This window comes from Anabrus simplex, chromosome 11, assembly GCF_040414725.1.
Source record: "Anabrus simplex isolate iqAnaSimp1 chromosome 11, ASM4041472v1, whole genome shotgun sequence".
Lineage (NCBI taxonomy): Eukaryota > Metazoa > Arthropoda > Insecta > Orthoptera > Tettigoniidae > Anabrus > Anabrus simplex.
This window is the reverse complement of record NC_090275.1, coordinates 30,773,700-30,801,459: the sequence shown is the minus strand read 5'-3', so window position 1 is coordinate 30,801,459 and position 27,760 is coordinate 30,773,700. Positions and strand designations below refer to the sequence as shown.

Genomic DNA, 27,760 nt, shown 5'->3' with positions numbered 1-27,760 from the left:
ACCAACCAGAAATTTCTTTGGATTTTCTGCAGACTCAGACAGACAAAATCACACACAAAATAATCAGAAATTCTTACGGATTCTGATTACCTGTTCTTGAGGTGAGATTGCTTTTCTTAAGTTCCTATATGATTCCATTTATTGCTTATTGTGAATAGACATTGAAAATAAGCGGGGACAAACTGCAAACCTGCCTCACGTATTTCTTGAAGCTGCTTTCAAATTGTGAGTCTTGGATAATTCTATCAAACAACAAGAACAAAAAACAAATTTCGATAATCACTTCCGGCATAAATGCAATTCCGAAAAAAACTTCCCAAAATCGCTTGTTTTCTTTTTGTTTCATATCGCAGACAAATGAACTTATTTACATAATTCTTTCTGTAATGCGTTCCTTGGTTCAGTAACCATCAGGCGTTTTTCAATTTTTTGAAGAATGTCCACACGGAATGTAGTTATAAAGGCTTAAATGAAACTCTGCATTGACTCACATTAGCGCTCATAATGGTAGAAAAAGGAAAACTGCTATTCTAATCGATCGGATAACGATAATTAACAAAATGATTGCGATTTTTAGGAATAAATAAAGAATATATTCTCATAATTTATTATATTTTATTTACCTAAAATTCGTAGCTCATATCCCTAGGATATTTTCAATTTATATTTTGTTGCTTGCCTGAAGAACTAGAACTATGGATTCTTTTTTTTTTTACAGATTGTACATAATTATTTCTTCTCGGTATTTTGATACCGGCAATGTCAGATAACTTGGTCCAGTCATGTATTAAATATGTTGAGTTCTCTTTGTTCGCTATTACTGCAGCTACGGCACGGTCTAGTAACAAGGTTGAAGACCAGTCCCAGAAGTCAGTGGAAGAGGAAGGACAATGATCGTATCTTGTTGACGCTGTCTACCGTGGAGAAGAACTAGGCACCGTGAACGCAGGTGAGAGTGTGAAAGGTGCATCCCAGTGCACTATAAATGGGGATGCATCCTGGGATGAGATCGTCAGTTGCATCTTCATCTCCTCAGAGCACGGCAACATGAAGTTTCTGGTAAGTTGAACTGCATATAAACTAAGAATATATCTCCAAGATTTTCCGCATCGAAACAAAGATGCTATACAAGAATTCTTGGTTTTAAAATGGGCAACTTAAAAAATAATGCGGATAGCGGAAGAAGAAGTAGAATTCACTTCTCCCTTGAGGTAAGGTTTTCAGACCTTTCACCTCACTTCTGTCCGGTTAGTGATAATAAATTCTCCGCCGCATAAGACCTCAACATTATCAACAGTAATTATATTTAAGTTTAAAGAGTTTGAAACTAAAGGACACTACTGCTGGGGAAAGCAGCTGAGACGGTAGAATTCATCCTTCGAATCTCATGCTAATAAGTTTCAATTTGATGTTAAACTTGTTAGCACGATTTACCTCGAGGCATTTTGGTTATCAATTTTGTATAATTCTCTCTTAATGTCGTCTAGAATTTCGTGTAATCTCTACAGGAATATTTTTTTTGTTGCTTCATTAACGATTGAGGATTATTTTGTTGTTGGGGAAATGTTTTAGTGCATTCAGAACATTTCTGTCTTAGGAGTCCTCATCATGTGACAAAAAAAATTTAATTCGACTCTTTCTGATCGTGTCTGATATCCTTTCATTTTCTTCGTCCTTGTATAGATCTTCATTCCTCCTATGTTTAAATTCTCCTTCCTCCGTTTTCAATAATCCCCAGTTGTTATCAATATTTTCCTGTCCCTTTTCTCTGTCTCTTCTACTATTTCACCGGTTTCCATAGAGAACATGGTTCCTGTGGCATACAGACACTAGCGTTTGATTTTAGTTTTTCTTGAGGGATTCTTCTTTTTGTAGGTGTCTCTAATCACTTGGTACGCTAGTTCCAGTTTTCTTGCTCTTGGTCTGTTTGATTCCTAAATGAGTCTTAACTTGGGAAATTAGTGTGGTCACCCCGCCACTTTCAGAACTTCAGCCCTTGGACTGTACTTCCAGCTGATGAGCATGCAGCACCACCTTTGATTTCTTCTTGACATTCCATAGAGGTCGATATACCTCTGAATGAGACTTCCAGAACTGTGTCTGGAATGTCTTAGACCAACATCACTTCAGGGGAAATATCCTCTTACTGGAATTTCTCCACCTCACAACCGTAGAATTTCTGCTGTGGCATCTGAGAAGAAATGGCAAGAAAGTGACTCAAGGCATGCAATTTTTGGCCATCAAACAATCTGACAGACAAGTCTTGAAGGAGATTTTTTTAAAGGGGAATAGCAGCCCTCAGATGTCCACAAGGAACTTCCCGTGTGAAGGTATCGAAGACAAAATTCAAGGACCGAATCATACCTCAATAAGAGAAAACTACACCAGATCAAGGCTTGAAGATATGGTATTTGGAAATATTTGAACAGGACGGGACTTTCAAGTTACAAGACCAACCTGAAGAAGTGGAACTTGCTTAACAAAAACGATGAGCTCTGCAATTGAGGTATTTTCAAAGAGCCAGTCCACCATGCTGGTGTGCCAGTGTTCAAAAGAGGACTTTATGGATACAAATACTAAAGCCATAACAGGTGCTAATCACTGGCAAAACGTTATTTGATTCGGACACGTAAATGAATAACTTGGAAATGACCTCTGAGTGTTATTTGACAGGAGAAGGCCGTGTGCCGATACAGGGTTTCACCCTCCGTTATCTCATCATCCTTTAACATCCAGAGGTGCAGGTCACTCGTGGGAGTCAAATGGAAAGACCTGCACCAGGTGAGCCAAACAAGTCCTCGGACACTCCCAGCGCTGAGAATCATACACTAAATAATTAAATCAATTAAATAACTACAGTTGAGCCTACGTGGTTCTGGCGGCAGCGCGCCGGCCGCTCACCATTGGAGTCCGTGGTTCAAATCCCGGTCGCTTCATGTGAGATATGTGCTGGACAAAGCGGAGGCGAGACTGTTTTTTCTCCAGGTACTCCGGCTTTACCTATCATCTTTCACTCCAGCAACACTAAAATTTCATATCATCTGTCAGTCATTAATCTTTGCCCCAGACGAGTGCGACAGGCTTTGGCAGCCGGTACAATTCCTGTCCTCACAGCTAGATGCCGGCTTCATTAATTCCATTTCCGACCCGATCAAATGACCGGAAACAGGCTGTGGGTGTTCATTTTCAAATGACCACACTACATAGGAACTGAAATCTGCAAGTAATTTATTAATGAGGTTTTGTATACTAAATGAACCTACAATCTCATTTCTTAGATTCATCTGATGGATTGGATTTTAGTGAAGAGAAAGGGAATATAAGTCTCTGGTAAGACTTCAACTAGAGTATGGTTCCAGTGTATGGGACACTCACAAGGATTAATTGATTCAAGAATTGGAAAAAATAGAAAGAAAAGCAGCTCGATTTGTTTTGGGTGATTTCCGACAAAAGAGTAATGTTACAAAAAATGTTGGAAACTTTGGGCTGGGAAGACTTGGGAGCAAGGAGACGAGCTGTTCGACTAAGCGGTATGTTTAGAGTTGTCAGTGGAGAGATGGCGTGGAGTGACATAAGTAGAAGAATAAGCTGGAGTGGAGCTTCCAAAAATGGGAAAGATGAAGATCAAGGTGGAATTCAAGAGGACAATAACTGGTGCAAGTATTCATTTATAAGATGAGGAGTAGAGGATTTGAATAAATTATGAAGGAAAATGTTCCATAAATTTCTAAGTTCTTTCAAAATTTTAAAGGGAAAACTAGGTAACAATTGATAGGGAATCTGCTAGCTGGGCGAAAGCTTTAAATGCAGGTAATAGTGATGGCTGAAAAATAACGTAGCAGTTACTTTGTCACAGTTACATGCACGTCACTGTTACAAATGTAATGAGGACAAAAATAAGAGGTTACCGAGTAACGACAACAGAATAACGTACTAGTGAAAACAGCGACTGGGAAGTGGGAACTGTCACTAGTAGCAGCTTACAGACACAGAATGTGACATTCAGAGTTCAGATAGTACGCATGTCTTTCAAGTGAGAGCGCTTTCGTAGGAGATTGCTTTAAGTGAAATACTCTATGGTGTATTTGTTTAAGTTGCTGCTGCCATCTGGTAACTAAAGTGTAAACTGTTATGACATCTTCAACTGCTCAGAGGTTGACTCAGACATCGCGCAGGGCTACCTACATTATAATATTATTATAAGTTTCACCCGTATATTTTTTCTTGTACCATAAATAAATTAGTATGCTGAACTCCTATATTGCTATTATATATAACATAAAATTACTTCAGTTCACTTAATCGATCGTCTTGTACCGGTTTGTATCGAGGTTTGGTAGACAGATAATCATGTTCACTTGTCTTCTATCCTTGATCGGGGTAATGTCGTAGTCACTCCTCTAGATGTCAGAAAAAGACGCTATTCTGTCTTCTCATTTCATCCGTTGTCTGCCTCTCGTTAACTTTATAGCAAATAGGAATACGTGTTTTGCTATACCGACTTCCAACAGTGTAGTGATGCGTGCGCGCATGTGCGAGTGAATGAATGGGACTTCGCAACACAGCTGTAAGGAGACAAGCTTGAAGCCGTGACCAGGAACGTTGGACTTTATTTTTAACTGTTACTTTTCACAGTTTCATTATTGTAGCAGTGACATATGTAACAGTTACACAAAAATAACCGTCTGTCACACCTCTAGCAGGTCATTGATGATTGATTGATTGATTGATTGATTGATTGATTGTTATGTATCCTTCAATCACAATAGTAGTGATGTCAAAAGATTGCTATATACTTTGCGTGACGTATGTTGTTACAGTTGGTATTACTCTCTTCGTGAATGAAAAAACAATTAATCAGGTTCTTCCGTGACCTTTCCTTTCATAATTGCTTGATTCACTCGATTGTTTTTTTGCTGGTGGTTTATCGTCACACTAACACAGAGTGGGAAGGAAGTGGTCGTGACCTTAATTAAGGTACATCCCCGGCATTTGACGGTTGTGAAAATGGGAAACCACGGAAAACCATATTCAGGGCTGCCGACAGTGGGGTTCGAACCCACCATCTCCCAAATACTAGATACTGGCCGCACTGCAGCTATCGAGCTCGGTGGAGAGAAATCTGAGCAATGATAAATGTTTCACGTGGTGAACACGGCGAGCCTAAGTATTCACCTAATAAATCTTCTGTTATTGGAGAAGAGAATGCTACTTTCTAAGACATCTATTGTGTGAGCAGACATTAGTTACGGCAGTGGATGTCTTTCCACTATATCAACAAGGAGCTCTTTAAATTGTCCCCTGACTAGACTGGAGCATTCCAACAATACCAGCAGTGTTGTAGACGATGTTGAGGTGTTAGTTTTTGTATAAACTGGAGGAGCATTGGCATCTAGCAGATATTTATAGCAAACTACTAAAACTGAACCAAGCCCCGCCCCATGGCGCAACAGCCTCGGAGGGCCATGGCCTACCAAGCGACCGCTGCTCAGCCCGAAGGCCTGCAGATTAAGATGTGTTGTTTGCTCGAAAGGATGAATCCTCTTGGCCGTTATTTTTGGTTTCCTAGACCGGGGCCGATATCTCACCGTCAGATAGCTCATCAATTGTAACCACGTAGGCTGAGTGTACTTCGAACCAGCCCTCACATCCATGTAAGAATCCTTGACCTGGCCGAGAATCGAACCTGGGGCCTCCGGGTGAGAGGTAGGCAAGCTACTCCTACACTACGGGGCCGACCATAGCAAACTACAGGGTTTCTTTACCCCACTTGCAGTCTCTTAGTTTATATGATGATGATGCTTGTTGTTTAAAACGGGCCAATATTTTGGTCATCGGCCCCACTGTTAGTTTATATAATTACATGATTGCTATAATGCAGAACTAACCTAAATGAATACTACTAATAAATGCATTAGGATGTATTAATACTAAATTGGTAATACTACTAATTAAACAAACAATGATTATGAATATGTTGTGCAGTTGAATATATACGAGGACTGATCAACAAGGACTGAGACAGATTTTTTTTTTGCAGATGTTTATTATTCCACTTCAATGTTTACATGATCTTTTAAAAAGTATCCCCTCCTACTTCAGTGCACTTTTCATAGCGTCTCTGCCAGTCCTTGAACACATGCTGCAGACTATTCTTTGTCAGGTCCTTGGGAATTGCCTCACTTTTCTTGAGCACTGCTTCAGAATTTTCAAATGGAATGCCCCTAAGCTTTGCCTTTAGTGATGAGAATTTTAAGAAATCGCAGGGTGCAAGATCAGGGATATAAGGTGGATACGGTATACAGGTAATGTTGAATCGAGCCAGAAACTGCATAACTTGATTTGCGACGTGAGGCCGTGCATTGTCGTGATGAATTCACCACCCAGTCCGAGAAAGCTCTGGTAGTTTCTTAGCAATGTGCTTCCTCAGTGTAGCCAATACTGATGTGCAGTAACAGTAGTGTGAGGGGTAACTGCATGCTGGTAAATCCATTGTCTGGTATGCGGAATACACGTAGCGCCTACACAATAGAGCATTACTACCGACCTACCGATACGAGAGTGCTGCCGCTTACAGACATTATACACAAAAACCAGCTCTTTTCAAATATTTATGTTACAGGTAGGAAGCTACAGGAAAAAATCACTCTCAGTCTTTGTTGATCAGCCTACTTATGTATATATATATAATAAATAAAACTAAACAATAAAATACATACAGATACATAACATAATATTTTCATTCTATATACACTTTTTCAGAAATGTGGAGATTTCAACAAACAAGTTTTCTCTTTGTGAAAATCAAACTATTATAAATATGTCTACTGGTCATGGCAATCCATCAACGGCTGTTAATTTAAGATGCCCGTAAGCCATAAGAGATAGCCAGCACGGTTGCTAGGTAACACTGCCTGGCCATCCATCGATACCTTACATCTCAGTCTACACGATTGCTAGGGTTGCACTTCCATCACACATTTTGTGACGCTAACTTACGTAACGCCAATTGTTAGATGAACCCGAGACATACGGCATGTTTATGTCAAACGCTGTCAGTGCAGAGACGGCTTGGAATTACATTAGTAAAGGAAAACTGGAGTGAAGTTTTTAAAAGTAGAAAATATAATAGTATAAAGATAAGTTTGGAATTGTAGAGGACAAACTCGAGAAATACTTATTTATACGATGAAGATTGATGCCCTGAAGTAATTTACCAAGGAAGATGTTTGAAGAGTTCCCTACTTCTTTGAAATCATTTAACACTCAGAGCGCGAGCGCCGTACTATTACGTTGCAAGACAACTTTCTGAAACTGCGGCGGGCGTAATATTACGTTGTTCGATTTGTCGCGCTTTGTGTTGGAGAAAAACGTAATATTACAGCTCTAGCACTCCTTTGTGGATGCCAGTAAGCATGAAGGTGCATATACTCTCTCTAGATAGCACCACGTAACTGTTTAGCGGAAGAATATCGATCTGTTTAGTGCTAGAATATCGATATGTTCAAAGGTATAAGAACTCGTGAAAGGAGCTTCCCTCGTAAAGTTGTTTGTTATTGTTTGTTCTGCGCGTGGCTGCCATCTCATTGTGATGGTAATAGCGAATGGTTGTATTGTTCACAACAAACAGAAAGCTAAGAAACTCATCACCTCCTAGTTTGTGCAAGACGTTTGCTCAAGATTAGTGCTATCTGCACGCAATGAGTTTGAACCCAGCACCTCCAGTTCCAAGATAGCTCGGATCACTCGAAAACATTTTCCAGACCGAGTTCCTCTTTCTGACGGTAAAATGAAGGCACAGAGAAAAATGAATTTTTGTAGTGACAAGGGAAAACACCGCACCGCAAGGAAAGGAGGAAAGACACTTCATATCAGTGTAGTGACTTCCATCACACATTTTGTTGCATTACACAAATTTTGGGATCAACCCCTGCCATGAGACATTCATGTCAAATTTAACAGGTAAACCGCTGCCTAGGCAAGAGCCTTAAAAGCAGGTCAGTGGCGATTCATTGATTGATTGTCAATCAGTTCCACGTGAAGTTATGAATTTAGACCTAATGAATGGATTTTGTCAGATATCAGAAACATGCCTTCAGGTGCCCAAGAGTTTGAACCTCTTCCAAGATTCATAACAGCTACAATTCCTTCTCCAATGCCATCACGATGCCACACTACTTTTCTCTTCAACCAATACAGTGTTCCGTCATTCTCAAACACAATTTTTTGGGGTAAAATATGAGGGTACTAATATGGACTTCTTACTTAAATTAAACAAACAGTTGGATTAAACACAAAGTTTTAACAATGAAACCGTGAGAAATGTTTGAATTTTTCTCGAATTTGAATTTTAAAAGTTCGAGGAAATGGAGTTCGACGCACGTCGTATATCGTTTTGTTCGACCTGTGTCTCCAGTCTTCTTTATCCTTGATAGACCTAAGGATTTGTCCCATAAATTAATTTGAGAATACATCGAGCTAGTGTCCTTCGGTCTTCCTAGCTACCCATTTTTGAGCCCTCCAATGCAGGGATAATACAACAAATGATGCGGGAACTTAGAATATTATACCTAATTTTGTGAGTGGTATTTCTGGTTTTCATTGCACAGAAGGCCTGAATCCAGCAAAGGTTTGGTTGTCCAGCTTAGAGACATCCAAAACCTTGTATTTCTGGACTCAGTTGATAGCATTGAAAGTGGCAAGGATTCTTTGAAAATGTTTATCCACGAGTCGTAAGAAGCTCGCTTGTCCATCTTCGTTGCAGGTCTTGAACAATTAATTAATTAGTGCATGTTATTTTCTCTCCAGGTGGTGTTGGTTGTGCTGGGGGCGGTGCTGTGCGCAGCTGAAGAAGACAAGAAGGGAACAAAAGAACAGGCGGTAGAGGCGAAGGGCTCCAAGACGGAGAAGAGGGGTATATCCGGTCTTGGTTACGGCGGAGGTGAAAGCATTGGTTTCGGTGGAGGACATGGAATTGGAGGCGGCATCTCACTTGGAGGCGGTGGACATGGAGGATACGAAGGAGGCCTCGGAGGAGGTTATGGAGGAGGTTTTGGAGGTGGTTTTGGAGGCGGCAGTCTGGGCGGTGGTTACGGAGGAGACGCGCAGATCAAGAGCATTACCATAACTAAAGAAGTCGGTGTCCCTGTTCCTCATCCTTACCCTGTGCCTGTGGAGAAGAATGTCCCTGTTCCAGTGAAGGTTCCAGTCGCTGTGCCTGTAGACAAACCATACCCAGTGCATGTACCCAAACCCTACCCTGTCCCTGTAGAGAAGCCAGTCCCTTACCCCGTAGAGAGGAAGGTACCATACCCAGTGAAGGTCCCATTCAAGGTGCCTGTACCTCGACCATACCCTGTTCACGTTCCAAAGCCCGTAGCAGTTCCTGTCCACAAGCCCGTACCTGTTCCAGTTCCACACCCAGTGATCGTCAAGAAACCTGTTCCAGTACTTGTAAAGGGATACGATATCGGAGGAGGTTACGGAGGATCATATGGAGGAGGTAGTTTCAGTTCAGGAGGCCATGGTGGATCTTTCGGAGGCTATGGAGGTGGTCTTAGCCTGGGCGGCCATGGTGGATCTTACGGGGGAGGCCTAAGTTTAGGCGGCCATGGTGGATCTTACGGAGGAGGCCTAAGTTTAGGTAGCCACGGAGGATCTTACGGAGGCAGTCTGGGAGGTCATGGAGGTTCTTTCGTAGGATACCATCATGGCTGAAGAGGGACGGACAACTTTCATCCAGTCTTCAGAAGCTGCTCAACCCGGGTGCAGTCCTTGCGGAGGCTACCCCAGTTCACCACACCACCGACATCACATCGAATTCTTTCCCTTCTTCAGGCACGTTTTCCTCATCTGAAGTCAAAAAGTTGTAAATTCATTTTGCTCACAGCTCTGAAAGACTTAATAAATAAATTAATTCTATAAATATTTAATTTGTTTAAATTTTGTGACTCTTCTTTCATCCCATTGTCTCCAATTTACCATTTGATCTTTATTTATTTAATCTGACTCAGAACATTCCAGGTTTGCCAAATAACACAGAATAGCACACCGTAAGAATTTTGAGGAAATATGATTAATTTATGAACAAAAAATCAAGCTAATATGGCTCCGGATCCCAAGATAGAGTGTTGAAACCCGGCAGAGGAAGCTGGATTTTTGAAGGGCGGAAAAATGTCCATGGGACACTCCATGTCGTACGATGTCGGCATGTGAAAGATCTCTGGTAACACTTTTTGGTGTTTACTCGATAAAATTCATGAAAACTCAGCCACAGACGCCCAAGAGAGATTCGGTTTACTATGCCATCTAGTGGGCCTGGAGTAAAACGGAGCGTCGAAGTCGAGGCCGTACGATTCTTCTTCTTATTATTATTTGCATACGGAACCTGTTGGATCACGCAGCGCTTTTATGATTCGCCTTTCTGGTCTTCCATATCGCTTCCATTTTTTATCCGTGGACTTTCTTCCTTTCTTCAGTTCACTTGGTTCCTGGTCTCCTTGGAACTTTATTCTCTAGCTGTACTTCGTCAAGAAACCTATTCCAGTACTTGTAAAGGGATACAACATCGGCAGAGGTTACGGAGGATCTTATGGAGGAGTTCATTTCAGTTCAGTAGGCCGTGCTGGATCTCACGGAGGAGGCCTAAGTTTAGGTGGCCATGGAGGATCTTACGGAGGAGGTAGTTTCAGTTCAGGAGGCCATGGTGGATCTCACGGAGGAGGCCTAAGTTTAGGTGGCCATGGAGGATCTTACGGAGGAGGTAGTTTCCGTTCAGGAGGCCATGGTGGATCTCACGGAGGTGGCCACGGAGGATCTTACGGAGGAGGTAGTTTCAGTTCAGGAGGCCATGGTGATCTTACGGAGGAGGCCTAAGTTTAGGTGGCCACGGAGTATCTTACGGAGGAGGTAGTTTCTGTTCAGGAGGCCATGGTGGGTCTTACGGAGGAGGCCTAAGTTTAGGTGGCTATGGAGGATCTTGCAGAGGAGGTAGTTTCAGTTCAGGAACAAACTTATGTCTAAAATTTCTGATATATCGATCTGGGCTTTCTCCAGGTCCTTTTAGACTTCTTGGATGCATGATACACTCTTCAATTTTCTGCTGTATGTCATGATCTTGTGTGTAAGCCTTCTCGTTGGGAGTCTTTGAAGGTGCCCATAACATTTCAATCTTCTTTTTTCTAATATCTGCTGCCAGTTTGGAAATCTTCTTCTTCTTCTTCTTCTTCTTCTTCTTCTTCGAATAACCCTTTTGAGGGTACGATAAATCAACTTTTGTTACTTTTCTTTGCATTTAACTTTCTTCGTTTCCAAACTTCCTTCATTACCTGAGATTGTTGTTCCTTCTCTTGAGTCCACTGTCTTCAAGTTATTAATTTCTTTCTCTCCTGAAATCCTGCCTTGTCGGTTACTTCTCTGAAGCGTGTTCTGTTTTCTATCGTATCTATTTAAATTCCGGAGTTTTTCGTATCCTCTTCAATTTCAATGAACCACGTTGGTTTGGATTTGTAACTGTTCAGTAAGTCGAAGGTTTGTTTAGTTAGTCTGTTGTTCTTCATAAACGTGTCCAAAAAATTGGAGTCTTCTTTTCCTCATTACAGTTGTCAGATTTTCAAGTTGATCGTAGTCTAAATTTGGCATTGTTGTTTCTTATAGGTCCCAGTATTTTTCACAAAATTCTTCTTTCAAATTTTTCTAATTTTTCAAGATCCTCAATTATTGTAAGTTTAAGAGTTTCTTCTGCATATAAAATATCTGGCCGGGCCACTGTTTGATAATGCCTGAATTTCAAGTTCCAGGATAGAGATTTCCTATTGTATATACTTTTTGTCATATGAAACATCCTTTCCATTTTGTTTACTCTTATATCAATAACTACCTATTATTTAAATTGTACACGTACAATCTAAAGGTGGTATTGGGAGAAAGAGCAAGCCGCACATACACGGAAGTGCTTCCATCCCCACATGTATGTTTACATAAACTCTACTGAATATTTACATATGTGCAGACGATTTCAAATTTACATATTTACACTCCAAACACTATACTCTTAAAATAATAGCTGTCTTAGATTTATCCTATTCATAGAGTAAGAAGACCCAGTCATTTGTAGCCTACCCTCACTTTTCCTTCTTTGTAACCCCTGTTTAAGGTCTTAGGTCATTCTGGTACCATAATTTGTCATTTTCTTTATCAGCTTGAGTGAATGTTTGGCCCAGCCATTTATAAAAGTGTAGGCAGTTACTAATCCAAGTTTTATTGAGTCATTCACGTATTGTTTGATACGCAGAAGCTTTGCTCCGCATTTCGGAGTACATCCCTGTGTGTTTTTTCTCTAAACCAGAGGTTCTCAAACTATTATCAGATTGTACCCTTCACTCATGGCTTAAAGTTCAATGTACCGCCATGAAGAAACCTATAAAAGATAGGTTGAAGTGCATGCTCACCTGGCTAATTTTAATTGGTTATAAACCATTCTTTTAAATACATGTCGTAAACAAGACGAGATTCTGAAATTAAACACAATTTTATAATACATCACAAGAAATTTAAGAGTTTGTCTCTGTATCAAGGATAATCCAATGATAATACAATAACACAGGACATCCTGTCTGTGTGAAAGTTTCACAAAATGCTAGATTTTAGTGTCGGTATCAAATTAATAAATAATTATGAAATATTTCCGATCTTAATTCTGGAGTCCAGAGATTACGAACCATCAACGTTTCAATGAAATGGGTGTACCTGCATATCGTGGCACAGTTTTCTGATGTGTCGTAGTCCAGGTGAAACTTCTAAGCGAAGATTGGCTCCACAAATATATTTAACTTCCATATTTCAATTTTCCTTCTTTCCCTGAATGTTGCTCGCGTACCCCACTAAAAGACTCAGGTGTGCCCCTAGGGGTACCCGTACCATAGTTTGAAAAGCACTCCTCTAGAGAGTACATTTTTCTTGTAATAGCAAGTATCAAAGGCAGTCTTGGTTTAGAACGGAACCATGTCACTGACAGATTCCTTTCTCCTCATGATCATGAAAGTTGATATGAGTTTTCTCCCCTTCGAATACGTCTCGCACTGTTTCTTTCAATACAGGATGATGCGTTTTGGTCGAATTAATACTTCGTAAATATACGAAAAATGCAAAATGAAACTTAGTTCCTTTCTCCAACGACTGACACATTTGTTGAACACAAAATTCTTCTTGTCAACAATTCGGAACTGGGAGTACGCTCTGAGCAGGTCAGGGGTACACGGAAAACAATCACTACGGTTGGAGAAAGATCAAGTCTACAAATCAAATTTGCGAAAATTAAAGCTTAATGCAAATCCAAATTTGGAACTATATCTTCCATATTTTGAGGTGTTTTCAAAAATCCACAATTCTAGCACGTCAGGAAAGCAACTCAATTTTGAAAATATCCCAGAGATATGAATTACGAATTTTAGGTAAATAAAGTATTATAAAGTATGATAATATGTTTTTTATTTATTTCTAAAAATTACAATCCTTTCTTTAATCATCATTATTTGGTCGATTAGATTGGCAGTTTGCCTTGTTCTACCACTACGAGTGCTAATTATTATTATTATTATTATTATTATTATTATTATTATTATTATTATTATTATTATTATTATTATTATAATATTCGTTTACGGTCATTTGATACCACGTTAAAAAACAAGTGCATATTACTAGAACCCTTCTTTGCAGCCCAAATTCTTTGTATTTTTCTCTGGCCGTTAATTTTATTACCACAACTATTAATATACGAGCTCCTGGAATATCACTAGACCAAACACCTTTATTTGTATGGGCTGTAGCTATTACCGCTCTTCTTCTCCTCCTCTCCTTACCCGTTTTAGCAGGTGCTATTAGCAGCTAAGCAAATGGCTAATGTTCCTGGGCGAATAATATTTCTAATAGCTTCAATGTAGACCATAAAAGGTGGATTATAACTATCATAGCAAAAATGAATGGTTAATTTTCTGTTCGCCATGGAAGCCTCTGAAGCTTTCGATTACTGATCTATACTTTGTTCGGTTCACTATGGTGTCCTTATATAATCCAGACTGCTCAAGATCCTTTTTTACCTCCTTTTCCTTCTACTTACTCTTATCATTATCGCCGAAATGCTACATTAACAACGATGATAACCTGAAACAATATTTAATGTTTGCTGGCTAATAATGTATTTATCGCAGCACAACTTTAGAAGGTTATCAGGTTGAAGGAAGTGAAATTATAAATCCAAGTAGTTCCGTGAACAGTTGATAGATAGCGTTAATGCATCAACGGAGTCAATACAGGAGTAGAGAGTGCCGGTTCCAGAGGCAACACACTCGGCTCTTCGAGACTCCATTTACAGCCCATCCCCGTGTCCAATATATTAAACCGAGACAATGAACACAATGAATTTCGTGAATAAGAATTACGATTGACGCCCAAATTATAAATTGGGCATGTTCCACATGCGATAGTTAAGCACTTCTATGCTATGAATGACACCAGCTTCTTCTGCTAATTATTGTAAAACATTGTTGTAATATTATACTTTATGCATTCGTCAGTTTTTTTCTGTTGATATAGGGGTACACGGGCAAGAAAAGCTTGGAAGAAACTGCTCGTTGTCATACGACAATGATCTAGATTCAATACTCTGCGACAAGGAGAAAGTGCACCTCGAATCATCTGTAATTTACCTCATAACGGGCGTGCTGTCGCATTTCTAGCTCGAGGAGTTTTTAAAATTACCGCTTTGAAACCACAACTGCGTGAGAAACATTACTTTGGGGGCATGAATAACTGCAAGTGAAACTAGGAGACCTGACTGTTCTAGATAATAGAACAGGAGGAAATATAGCTTCCCTAAGTTTTTACCGACTGCACTCACTGTCAATTGTCTAGTCCAGGGGCGCTCAACACAATTAGTCCTGAAACTATCTGCGTTAGAAATAGACAGATGATACCTTTATAGGTGATTAACATGGGGCTCAATGCCCTCTCTTACACTTAACTGCTAGAAGAGTATGCATATACATAACTAATAATTGCAAATACAACTAACTAGAGCCCGGATTTTTATGCATTAATAGGTTTGTATACAAACTAACAGAAGCGAGCAGCAAGTATAGTCTACCTTAACAACGATTATGCTATTGGGTTTGCATAAACATTAGGAGTACGGCCCATCAGAACCCCTATAATTTATGTTACTCTTGCTACATTATGGAAGAGTGGGTGGCCGACAGCCTTTACTAAATTACAGTAGTTTGCAATCTAACCTGTTACTGCTTAAAAATCCGGGCTTTACAAATAACATAGCAATAACAATAGTAATAATAACTACATGAAATTGCAGCCAAAACAGGACTTCAGATATCATATGAAAAAACCCAGTACCGGTACACGGAAGGAGCCTCTCGTTTTCTAAACGGCCAACTATGATGACTAAATGAGGACAAATTTCCCAAGTAAATAGATCCAAATAACCAGGAGAAATCATTTAACCTTCTGGATTAAATCGTGAAGTAAATAAGGAGGGAATTACTAAATTACAGAAAGCATATCGAATTACTTGGAACACATACAACAAAAAGTCATTATCTCGGAAAACAAAACTAAGACATTATAATACACTAATTAAATCTGAAGCATTTTACGCATCAGAAACCTTAAGCAGTAGATCACTCATAAAATATATAGAAAAGCAAGAAAGAAAAATTTTAGGGAAAAGTTTCGGCCCAGTCTGCACAGAGGGAGTATGGATGAAAAGGAAATCTCATGAAATGTATTGTCATACTGAAAAATCTCAGACACTATCAGGAAAATGAGGTTGAAATTCTATGGTCACATTCTCAGAATGAACAATGATAGACTGACCAAAATAATTCTAAATCTTGCCCTCACACTGAAAGTCAAGAACAACTGGCTAAAGGAAATAGAATCAGATCTTCTGGAAATCAGCATCAACCAGGAGACTATGAAGAACCGATCAGATTTCAGAACACTGATTAATAATCATTGTTTCGCCGAGCCAAAAGATAGAACTAATGAAACCTGGACAGAAGAAGGTAGGAGGAATTTCATTGAGAGGATGAAGAGATTTTGGGAAGAGAAGAAAGCTAAATCATCAGCTAAATGAGTTCAAGCGTCTTCCTCAGTTGGGCACAACGATGTGAAAAAAATAACAGTAATAATAACTAAAACTAAACCCATGGTACTAAAGCCCTGAAGGGAACTGGCCTACCAAGCGACCGCTGCTCAGCCCGAAGACTTGCAGATTACGACGTGTCGCGAGGTCAGCACGAATAGTAATAATAGAATCCTTATAATTTAAAAATATACAAAATAAAGTAACTACAGTAATCAATTCATTCATCATTCAATCATTTGCTCAACAATTATCCAGCAAGTCATTGGGAAATGCTCGCGGCAAGCCACTTTAAACTTGCGATGAAAGGGATTGTCTCTAATGTTCGCAGGCAGCAAATTGCATGACCTGGACGCAGAGATTTTGAAAGAGTGGTTGTAAACAGCAGTGCGGTTTATAGATATGGCAAGAGAGGAGCCAGATTTTGTACTCTGGTTATGATACAAGGTGAAGAAAGATAGCAGGCTCCGAAAACCGTAAAAGTAGTTAATGGGACGTAAAGTGATATTATGATAGTGATGAGTATTAGTGGAAAGTACTTTGTGTAGAAGTGATAACACGGCGCGGATGCACTCGAAGCCAGGGCAGCTTATACGGCGATTTATGAGCATCAATTAGAACGCCGATTAAAGATATATCTTACGCAGCTGTTCAGGCTTCGGTCCAGTTTCTTGTTACTGTCGCAGGTTTAAGAATGACTAATATCTATAGCTGACTAATGAACCCATCAGCTACATAAAGCTACAACTATAAAGTGTATGAAAATATAACACATTAAGAACACAAATGCAGTTCTAAAGACCGAGCAAATGGCCGTGCATTTAGGGTCGCCCAGCAGTTAGCTTGTATTCGAGAGATAGTGGGTTCGAACCCCAATGTCGGCAGCCCTAAAGATGGTTTTCCGTGGTTCCCCATTTTCACACCAGGCAAATGCTGGGGCTGTACGGTCACGTCCTTCCCACTCTTAGTCCTTTGCTATCCTATCTTCGCCCTAAGACCTTTCTGTGTCGGTGCGACGTAAAGCAAAAAAACCACTGTTGCGTATTTGTTTGGTGGTTGGTAGTGTGGTGTGTTGTCTGAATATGACGAGGAAGAGTGCTGGGACAAAAACAAACAGCCAGGAGAATAAATCAGATGCGATTAAAAATCTCCGAACCGCCCGGGAATCGAACCAGTGACCCACTGTGCTAGTTACAGTCTTTCTTTCTTTCTTTCGTTCTTTGTTAATCTGTTTACCCTCAGGGGTTGTTTCTTCCCTCGGACTCAGTGAGGGATGCCACCTTTACTGCCTCAAGGGCAACTAGGGAGGAGGAGCAGTACATCGCCCAGGTGGTCTCACCTGCTATGCTGAACGGGGGCCTTGTAGGGGGGTGGGAAGATTAGAAGATGTAGACAAGGAAGCGGTCATGGCGTTAAGTTAGGCACCATCCCGGCATTTGCCTGGAGGAGAAGACGGAAACCACGGAGATCCACTTTGAGGATTGCGGAGGAGGGAATCGAACACCCCTCTACTCAGTTGACCTCCCAAGGCTGAGTGGACCCCGTTCCAGCCCTCGGGTCAATTTTCGAATTTCATGCCAGAAGCGGGAATCGAACTCGGGCCCTCGGGGGTGGCAGCTAATTACACTAACCATTACACCATATAGGCGGTAGTTATATGTAGTCTTACAAGGTAAATTAACATTGTGTCACCTGGATTCATAATTACATTCAATTGCTCTAAGTCATTCGCAAAACTTGTAATGCCGTATGGCATCATTGGTCTGGAAAGGGTTTTTGGACCTTAAGTTTCTTTTTATTTTTGTCATACAGTGAACTTTCTTTTCCTTTCTTCTGTTATTCTTTTGTAGAGGTGATGAAAATATTCTCTCTAACTCGTGTGTTGTTGCCGGAAGTTATGCAGATCAGAGTGGTATAGTTACCAGGTGCTCATATTACAGTATCACAATGTATGTTCTGGTTCACTGAACCCATAAGGAAACCACCTCACTCGTTCAGATTATTCATGAAGGAAGTTCTTAACCGGCGCACCCACAGGAAGCTGGACATTACCGCGGAAGAACTTTACATGCATCTCGCTTCCAAAATCTCACACGGGCAACTTTTCGGGTAATTAGGTCAATGGACGTAAGAATGCGGATATTTAATTTTTTAACAAATTGATTTACATCGCACCGTCTTTTGGTGACTATGGGATGGGAAAGGGCTAGGAGTGGGAGGGAAGGGACCATGGCTTGGTGTGAAAATGGGAAACCACGATAAAAAACCATCTTCAGGTCTGCCGACAGTGGGGTTCGAACACAGTATCTCCCGAATGCAAGCTGATAGCTACGTGACCCAAAATACGCGACCACTCTCTCGGTATATTTAATAATAATAATAATATTTAATTTACGTCCCACTAATTACTTTTACGGTTTTCGGAGACGCCGAAGTGCCAGGATTTAGTCCCGCAGAAATTACTTTTCGTAAATCTACCGACACGAGGCTGACCACCGGACTGAGTCAGGATCGAATCTGCCAAGTTGGGATCAGAAGGCCAGCGCCTGAACAGTCTGAGCCACTCAGCTAGGCTCAGTATTTGATCAGTCATGTTTGTCGTCTGGCGTCAAACGATTAATATTATAATATATACGGTCCATTTATAATCTAATGTACATTACAGAGTCAATACTTGTTTTCTTAAGAAAATTGCGATTTTAATGGTAGAGAACGAAAATCAATCAATCAATCAATCAATCAATCAATCAATCAATCAATCAATCAATCAATCAATCAATCAATCAATCAATCAATCAATCAATCAATCAATCAATCAATCAATCAATCAATCAATCAATCAATCAATCAATCAATCAATCAATCAATCAATCAATCAATCAATCAATCAATCAATCAATCAATCAATCAATCAATCAATCAATCAATCAATCAATCAATCAATCAATCAATCAATCAATCAATCAATCAATCAATCAATCAATCAATCAATCAATCAATCAATCAATCAATCAATCAATCAATCAATCAATCAATCAATCAATCAATCAATCAATCAATCAATCAATCAATCAATCAATCAATCAATCAATCAATCAATCAATGTCGGCTGAAAACGGATCTAAGGGAATTGAATGTCAGATAGGGAATACAAATGTGGTGCACGTGAATAATAATAATAATAATAATAATAATAATAAGAAGAAGAAGAAGAAGAAGAAGAAGAAGAAGAAACATTGTGCAAAATAAGTTCAAATGCGCTCCACAGTTGGGCACAACGAATCAAAAAAAATATTAATAATAATATAACTCCTTGGCAAAAGGGTCAACGCTGAGACCTTCGGTTTGCAGGGTCCAGGTTTTCATTCTTGGACGGGTCGGGGATTTTAATCCCGTCTGATTAATTCTTCTGGCTCGGGAACTGGGTGTTTGTGTTTGTCCCAACACTTGCCCCTTTATATTTAGACAACACACCACACTACTAACCACCACAAAAACACGCAATACTGATTACATCCCACCAGATACGGTTGGCATCAGGAAGGGCATCCGACCCTAAAACTGGGCCAAATCCACGCGTGCGAAACAGTTCGCACCCTCGATACTACAGTTGTGGGAAAAGCGGAATAATAATAATAATAATAATAATAATAATAATAATAATAATAATAATAATAATAATAATAATAATAATAATAATAATAATAATGCAAGACTTTTGATTTGGCGCCATTTAGGCTACTTGCGAGTTAATTTGAGGTTGACTTTTACTCTGCAAGTGATCTCCACTTTTTGATCTATAAATAAATAAATTAATTAATTAATTTATTTTATCGGATTTAACCAGAGACTTTTTTCTTTCCGACATCTTAAGACATGGAGTGCTGAGTGGACTTCTTTTCCGCCCGTTCAAAAATCCTCCTACCTCTGCCGAGATTGAACCCACGACCTTTTGATCCAAAGGCCCGCACTGATCCACGGATGATAAATGAACCCTCTCCATTACTCCTACGTTCAGTCGCATTCAGTGTTTCAACATTGTACAGGCGATGGTAGGTCGATGAATACTAATTAAAAGTTCGGCTTGCCCAATGCGAGTATTTGAAGGGTAAACAGGTGCGCTGAGGTAAAGTTCAAAGACGGGCAGATTACTTAGAAGTTAATGTTTTACAAAGGCGTATTATTAAAGGCACCACACGTAAATTTAATTCCTTTTATACAGAGCAGAATAAATTACAAATTATGTCCCTTAATAATTTTATACGTTTAGATGAATTTTACTGGGAATTGCTTGCACAAAATTAGAGCATTTTAGGAACTTCAAGTGTTCAACCGGAAATAAATTAAACTTCGTAACATCTTTACTATAAATTTGAATCGTACCTAAGAAATATCAAAACATATGCTAATACTTTTTAAGCACAGATAATTTAATTTTAAACGTTGCTCTTAATATGTTTTCAAATTATGTAATCAAATAATAAACAGCAACGTTGTTTTACCCACCGCAAAGAAAGGAAATCGGTGCCCCATTATTGATATTGATATAAAATTTACGTATTTTGCACCACCTGGGGCGTAGATGTGGGTGGAAGGAGTTTAGGAGTGTGAACATCCATCCCCAGACCCTAACCGCCTCTGTGGTGTACTGCTTGGTGTCATTAGCTGCCACTCCCAGAGGACCGGGTTCCATTCGCGGCTCTGCCACGAAGTTTGAAAAGCGGCACGAGGGCTGGAACCGGGTCCACTCAGCCTCGGGAGGTCAACTGACTAGAGTGGGGTTCTATTCCCTCCTCAGCCATTCTCGAAGCGGTTTTCCGTGGTTTACCATTTTTCTTCAGGCAACTGCCGGTATGGTACCTAACTTAAGACCACGTCCACTTCCTTTCCTATTCCTTGTCCATCTCCTCCAATCTTCCCCCCATCCCCGTACAAGGCAACTATTCAGCATAGCAGGTGGGGCCGCCTGTGCGAGGTACTGGTCCTCATTTCCAGTTTTCTCCCCCGACCCAAATTCTAGGACACTGCCTTTTAGGCGATAGAGGTGGGATTCCTCGCTGAGTTCGAGGGACAAGCCAGCCCGAGAGGGAAACGGATTATGGAATAAATAAATAAATAAATAAATAAATAAATAAATAAATAAATAAATAAATAAATAAATAAATAAAGAAGGAAAGAAAGAAAGAAAGAAAGAAAGAAAGAAAGAAAGAAAGAAAGAAAGAAAGAAAGAAAGAAACATATAGTGACTATGCCACGTGTAATTGTAAGTTGGTGGTATGAAATAAATACATAAAATATATACATAAATATACAAAATAAATAAATAAACATTAAACGGACTGCTGACTAGAAATAGAAAACAATTACCTACATCACTGTATACTAATGTACTGTTACTAGTAACCCTGTTCCCTGCAGCAAGGAGGCCATCCTGAGTTAGTTTACATCGACGTTTCCTCGCTGACTGTGCCTGTACAGACAGGACTTCTATTTACCGGCTTTGCCCTCTAGACCATCTCTGTTTTGCGGTTGTTTACATTGGTGTCACCGGTGCCTTGGCACCACTTACGCAGTTAAATCGGTCCACTCATGTGAAAAAGGAACACCTAACTTTCATCTAATTAGAGAACATATTAAGGCTCTACTTAATAAAACTGATTTCTTCCGTTTATTGGAGGAAGGAAGGACGCTGTCATGGTGGAGGGGGTAGAGAAAGGACCATGTCAGAGTATAAAATAGGAGGTCCCCCAGAGTTACCGTACAGTCCAGTGTTGTGGTCAATAGTTCTTCACTCAAAGCAACATGAGACTGTTGGTGAGTACGGACTAAACTTTCTCCCGGTTACTACGGCAACCTACCTGCGTGTGAGGCGTGCTCTTGTACTTTGTTCAAGGATGGTAACAGTAAACCTTCCTCTAAATGGTAGTCTACGTAGATTAGTGGTGGAGTCTCCGACTCACGGTCTTAAGGGGACAATAACTCAGCTTCCAGGTCAAAATTGCTATTTTAAAAGCTCATAAATTTCTCTATATTACTTTAGACATCTCTATTAGTCTTCATATTTTGGGCTCTTGACATTTATTCTGTAAGATGGGCGTGCTGTTTACACATCCTTTACATTTTCCATTATTTTCCAAAATGTACGTTTTTTCGTACAGAGGGTGTATTTTCTCTTGTAATATCAGTTCCTTTAACACGAAACTTCCAGCATGAGTTCTTTCATTGTTGTGCATTAATCTGTACTAAAAGAATTACATAAAGCGGTCATCTTACAGGCCCTTGGAGGGATGTCACTGTCAGGCTCCATCGCTAAATGGTTGTGTGCTGGCTTTTAGTCTAGACGATTCCGAGTTCTATTCCCGGCCGGATCTGGGATTTTAACCTTCATTGTTTAATTTTGATGGCTCGGAGGCTGGTTGTTTGTGCCATCTTCATCATTAGAATTCATTATGGGTAGAGCTCCATCCTCACAGACACGCAGGTCGCCTGCCGGGAACGAGGCCTCTTCGGCCACACGCCATTATTATTATTATTATTATTATTATTATTATTATTATTATTATTATTATTATTATTATTATTATTATTATTATTATTATCTCGGCATTAAGTGAGATAGAGTGGTTAGCTCTATCCCCTGTCGCCTTTAACCCCGCGAATTACCCTGGTACTCATTTTTCGTGAAAGATGAGTGAACCTCAGGGCCTTGTGTCTCTCGGGAAATGGAAATCTCGTTTATTACACTTTTCGACTTCGTGACGGGGAATCGAACCAACGTCCATTCGTGTGAACCGAGCAGGGCTTTACCACCTCGGACAGGCAGTCCCTAAGGGAATTAGTATCAGGTTGATAATGTTATTTAAAATTCAACTAAGAATGTATTCTGTATTAAATATTTCTTGTTAAACAAATCATTTTGTTAGATCATTTTGTTATTACTCTCCACACTCTAAAAGTATACCAAGAAAGAATGAGTTCAGTACCACTGGTGGTTTCTGCGGTAATACACCATAAGTAGTTTTGACAGTCCCGGAAATAAAAATATTAGGATATAATTTTACCACTTAAGCTACGAATTGTTTCATAATGCACTACTCGTGGTAAATATTTAATGAAAATCAATTGTGTGGTTGGAGAGGTATTAGTTGTTTTGTTCTACATTGTAAAAGAGTGCTATGCTGGTTAGCCTCGTCTTAAGAGGAATCGGAATACTAACGCTAGAGTGTGAGAAATTTCTAGATTTCACTCTATGAAGTAACTTAAAATATCGAGATAAATTCGCTGTATCATTTGTTAATAATTGCAGCAGAGATTTTTAGGCAGTAATTAATTAGAATGTAAACTAATATTTGGTTATTAGGATGTGTCGACTACGCCGCTCTTCTGTGACGCATTGAGAGTAGCATAATTCTAGTGTTTCCGATGGGCCGAACCCCTAATATTTATGCATAGCTCATAACATAAGCGTTGTGCACTAAACACTATACTTGTTATTCGCTTCAGTACGTTTGCATTCCAACCTATTATTGCCTAAAATTCTGGCCTCTATTTATAACCATTCTAGAAACAATTTCCTAACTTTTGCCAAGTTATTTTTATGATTATTGCAATTTCAAGTGGTTATATTGAAATCTCTTGATATCTTAAACCAACTGATACAGAATACTTTGATTTAAATGAATCTGAGGAGAAAACTTCGTTTCATGCTTTAGTTGCATTGTTATGGGTAGTATGAAAGACTAGAATACGGTACTTGTTTACAATGAAATATTCGTACTGTATTACTTTGGTCAAATGTCGTATTTACGTTTATCAATATAACAGGTACCTATATCTCATGAAGTACTGAGCAAGTAATAGTCAAATTTTCGTCTGCTTCTTAAAACAATAACGCGAAACCGTTGAACTGAAATTGTAATGAAAGCTTAGCCACTGTTTGAAACCGAGACAGTCGTATTCTCTTCAGAGTCTCTTAGGGATTGTAAAGAGGCCTGAGTAGATATTATTTTGAATCGGAACCCGTATCCAAAAACATCCCATTCCCATGCCAAAATTTCAGATCTCCCTCTTGCTGGGTAAAGGAATAATAGTAATTTAGTTAGTTGTGACGCATTTAATTATAAAATAAAATATTTAATTGAATAATCCACCTTGGTCAATACACAAATGTTGATTAAAACCACATTTAAAGATACATGTTTTGACCCTATTGGGACTTCTTCAGTCTTTAAAAAAGGAATATAAAGTTTTTAGAAATGCTCTAAAAAGCCTTTGATAGTCGATACGAAGGAATTGATCTTAAAGGATTTCAAATTTACTTAACATAAAAACACAAACATGACCAAAAATCATACATAAAAATATATAAAAATAACTTGTTCTTGAAGTCTTGTAGGAGAAGTATGAACAGTATTCATAAATATCAGAAATATCACATTCACTTGTGTATTGATCAAGATGGAGTACGAAAATGACATATATACTTTACTGTAAATACGGAACAATTATGAGATTCTTACATTACAGTTAATTATATTTCTAACAAACCAACATTCAGTATTTCTGTAACTTAATCTACTATCGAGGGAAATCTAGTTATTTTGTCACATTAAAAATTTGTTTACGTTAACCTCACAATCTGCTTTTCTCTTCTTCAAACGGTGCTTAGAAACCCTGGTTCTCTACAACATCGTTTGGATATCACAACCATCAATTTAGGTGCAAAAACACTGTGTCTGTGAATCATGTTCTAATACACTCGCTCAATCACATCTTATGTCTGTGTTGAATCACTGCTTCATCCAACGGAAGGAACGCATCTTCATGTAGAATAAATTTAAATATCCACGTTTCGAACATGGATTCCTCTTTAAGACGTAATATTCTCAGTCCATTTTACAAGCCCTAGGCATTTGTAATGAAAATTTCCGAACGCTCTATACAAAGTTTCTACCCTTTAAAAATATCTTCAAATACAAGGAAATCATAACTCTTAATCAAAAAATGAGAATAATGTAATTCTAGACACGACACATTCCAAAAGTATCACTGAAAATTTGCAACCTTCAATCATCAATCAACATTGATCTGTTTTTAGGGCAGTCGCTAAGGTGACTGATTCCCTATCTGTTGGTTATCTAGTTTTTTCATAAATAATTGCAAATAATTTGGAAATTTATTGAACAAAAATTATAGCTGAAGAAATTTGAGAGGTAAAATTAAAATGTGTGCAAATTTGACGTTCGAAAGATACAAGTTTCTAACTTCAATTAACACCACTGCTTCAAAGAATTCAATTTTTGGAGAAGGACAATAATCTTCTCATGATTGTTATTTAATAAAAAGTCTCCTGAAAGACATTGAAAAAACTGACAACTCATTTTTCAGTTTCCCTAAAAGAGCTCCGATTTCACTGTCAAATGAAAGAACAGTTCGAATGTCAAAATTCTTACGTGCAGTCCTCCTAAACGATACAACTTCAGAGGGGCCTTAACTATTCAAGATTCATGTCATACTTGATATCATTCAAAGTCTCTTGGAACCATTCCAAGCTAGATTTAGGTTACTGATCAAATATGCAAATAATTTTTAATTAATATATGGGAGTCTTCTGCAGCTGATTGTTAATCTCATCTCAAATTGTCAGCCCTCAGTGTCCTTCCACTTCCTTGCGATCAATATTTTAAAAATTGATTTCTCTTTCTACCTTTTCTGTTTCATGATTTTTCTCTGTTCTAACCATGTTCAGACACTGCGTTGTAATGTTATCCAAGAAATGCATTTATTGTTATATATTTGGCCAGTTGTAATGCTGCTTCAAGTTGATTGATTTTGGTCTCTTTTTCTGATCTGTTAAGCTACCTGAATTTCTTGATCTTGTATTATTACTATTATTATTATGATTATTATTGTTATTATTATTGAGGAAGTTCCTGCATATGACACCACTGATCTAATGAGAATTCCAGTCTTGTGTAATTTTGGCTGCCCGTTTAATCGTGGAGGGGTAGGATTCATTGGATCTATGGTTTCCTTTCTCCGTTGCTTAGGTGATAATTTACATTACCAACTCTAGATTTTATATCTTAGTAACTACCAAGCGACCAAGAAAAGAAAACCATGGTTCCGATGAATCCCAGCTCTCCACCATTATGCGGTCGGCCAAAACCATACAAACCTGGAATTTCCATCAGATCTGTGGTCATACTCAGGAACTCCCTCAGCAAATAACCTACAGAATAAATGTATGGTAGGGTCATACGTCCGTTCGTATTATAATCCACACAGCAGGAATGTTCAGCCTGGGGATGTCACAACCCGCTGTACAGTAGTGACAACACAGTTGTCTTGCACTGGAATTGCTAGGAGTTAAATCGGCAACTTGTCCATCTTCGTAGTTACCTGGCTAAGCATATCATCCAGGCGTTGTTAATGACTATACGGACGGACTTCTGCCCCTACCAGATACAATATTCCGAGATTATTATTAACTGTAGCTTTTCTTTATTCCCTTAGGTGGTGCTGTTAGTGACGTCAGCTGCGCTGTGTGCTGCAGAGGAGGAAAAGAAATCGTCCAAGACTGATAAGAGGGGACTGTTTGACCTTGGGTATGGAGGAGGTGGTCTTGAGTACGGAGGAGGTGGCTATGAGTATGGAGGGGGTGGTCTTGACTTCGGACACGGTCTGGAGCTGGGAGGTGGTAGCTACGGAGGAGGAGAGCTGTCACATGGTCTCAGTCTAGGAGGAGGAGGAGGAGGAGGAGGTTACGACTTCGGAGGTGAACATGGCCACCACCATGTCCATGAAGATCATGTCAAGGCTATCACTATCACCAAGGAGGTCAAGGTGCCCGTCCCTCATCCCTACCCTGTGACTGTCGAGAAGCCATACCCTGTCCCAGTGAAGGTACCCTACGAAGTTCCTGTTGACAGACCATACCCTGTTCACGTCCCCAAACCTTACCCAGTCACTGTAGAGAAGCCATACCCTGTAGAAGTGGAGAAGAAAGTCCCTTACCCTGTTAAATACCCCGTAAAAGTCTCCGTGCCAGTACCCTACAAGGTCTACGTACCCAAACCATACCCAGTAACAGTCCACAAGCCTGTCCATGTTCCAGTACCTCATCCTGTGTACGTCAAAAAACCAGTCCCCATCTACGTCAAGGGACACGAATATGGCGGTGAACTCGGAGGATACGGAGGTGGTCTCAGTCTTGGAGGACATTCAGGAGGCCTTGATTTTGGCAGTAGCAGCAGCAGCTACGGCTACGGTTACGGCGGTTACCATGGCTGAACATTCCAACAAAGGAGGCTTTGGCCCGGCTTCAAAGTACAATACAACGTTTAGTTGGTATCACCGACCGACGACTTTTCTATCAACAGGCAGTCCCTAACTACGGAGGCCATCAATTTTTCACTAGTCCACAGTCAGCACCACAAAACATCATCGTCATCATTTTCATATTTCATCATCATTAATCAAAAATATTTTGTTACAATAAATCCATTTCACTTAACAGTTCTGTGTTGTGTTCATTATTTCTTATCCTTGCAGCTGATTAGGATTAAAATTTAGACCTGTGGATCCTTTCTAAAGGTTTTG

The 27,760-nt window shown here is 39.5% G+C and overlaps 2 protein-coding genes across 2 annotated transcripts; both read left to right on the top strand.

The window, feature by feature from the left end:
* Positions 1–1,047: 1,047 nt before the first annotated feature.
* LOC137502671 (uncharacterized) lies at positions 1,048–9,829 on the top strand. Its single transcript, XM_068229595.1, has 2 exons — positions 1,048–1,059; positions 8,809–9,829. Exons 1-2 carry the CDS (start codon positions 1,048–1,050, stop codon positions 9,715–9,717), a joined length of 921 nt encoding a protein of 306 aa, XP_068085696.1. The 3' UTR covers positions 9,718–9,829.
* Positions 9,830–10,741: 912 nt separating this feature from the next.
* LOC137502670 (H/ACA ribonucleoprotein complex subunit 1-like) lies at positions 10,742–27,451 on the top strand. The gene is made up of 2 exons (XM_068229594.1): positions 10,742–10,828; positions 26,675–27,451. Exons 1-2 carry the CDS (start codon positions 10,742–10,744, stop codon positions 27,449–27,451), a joined length of 864 nt encoding a protein of 287 aa, XP_068085695.1.
* Positions 27,452–27,760: the final 309 nt, after the last annotated feature.

Coding starts and splice junctions, on each gene's coding strand:
- LOC137502670 (XM_068229594.1), top strand. CDS start 10,742: ATGGAGGATCTTACGGAGGAGGTAGTTTCCGTTCAGGAGGCCATGGTG. Junction 10,829..26,674: donor CGGAGGATCTTACGGAGGAG/GTAGTTTCAGTT, acceptor TTATTCCCTTAG/GTGGTGCTGTTAGTGACGTC.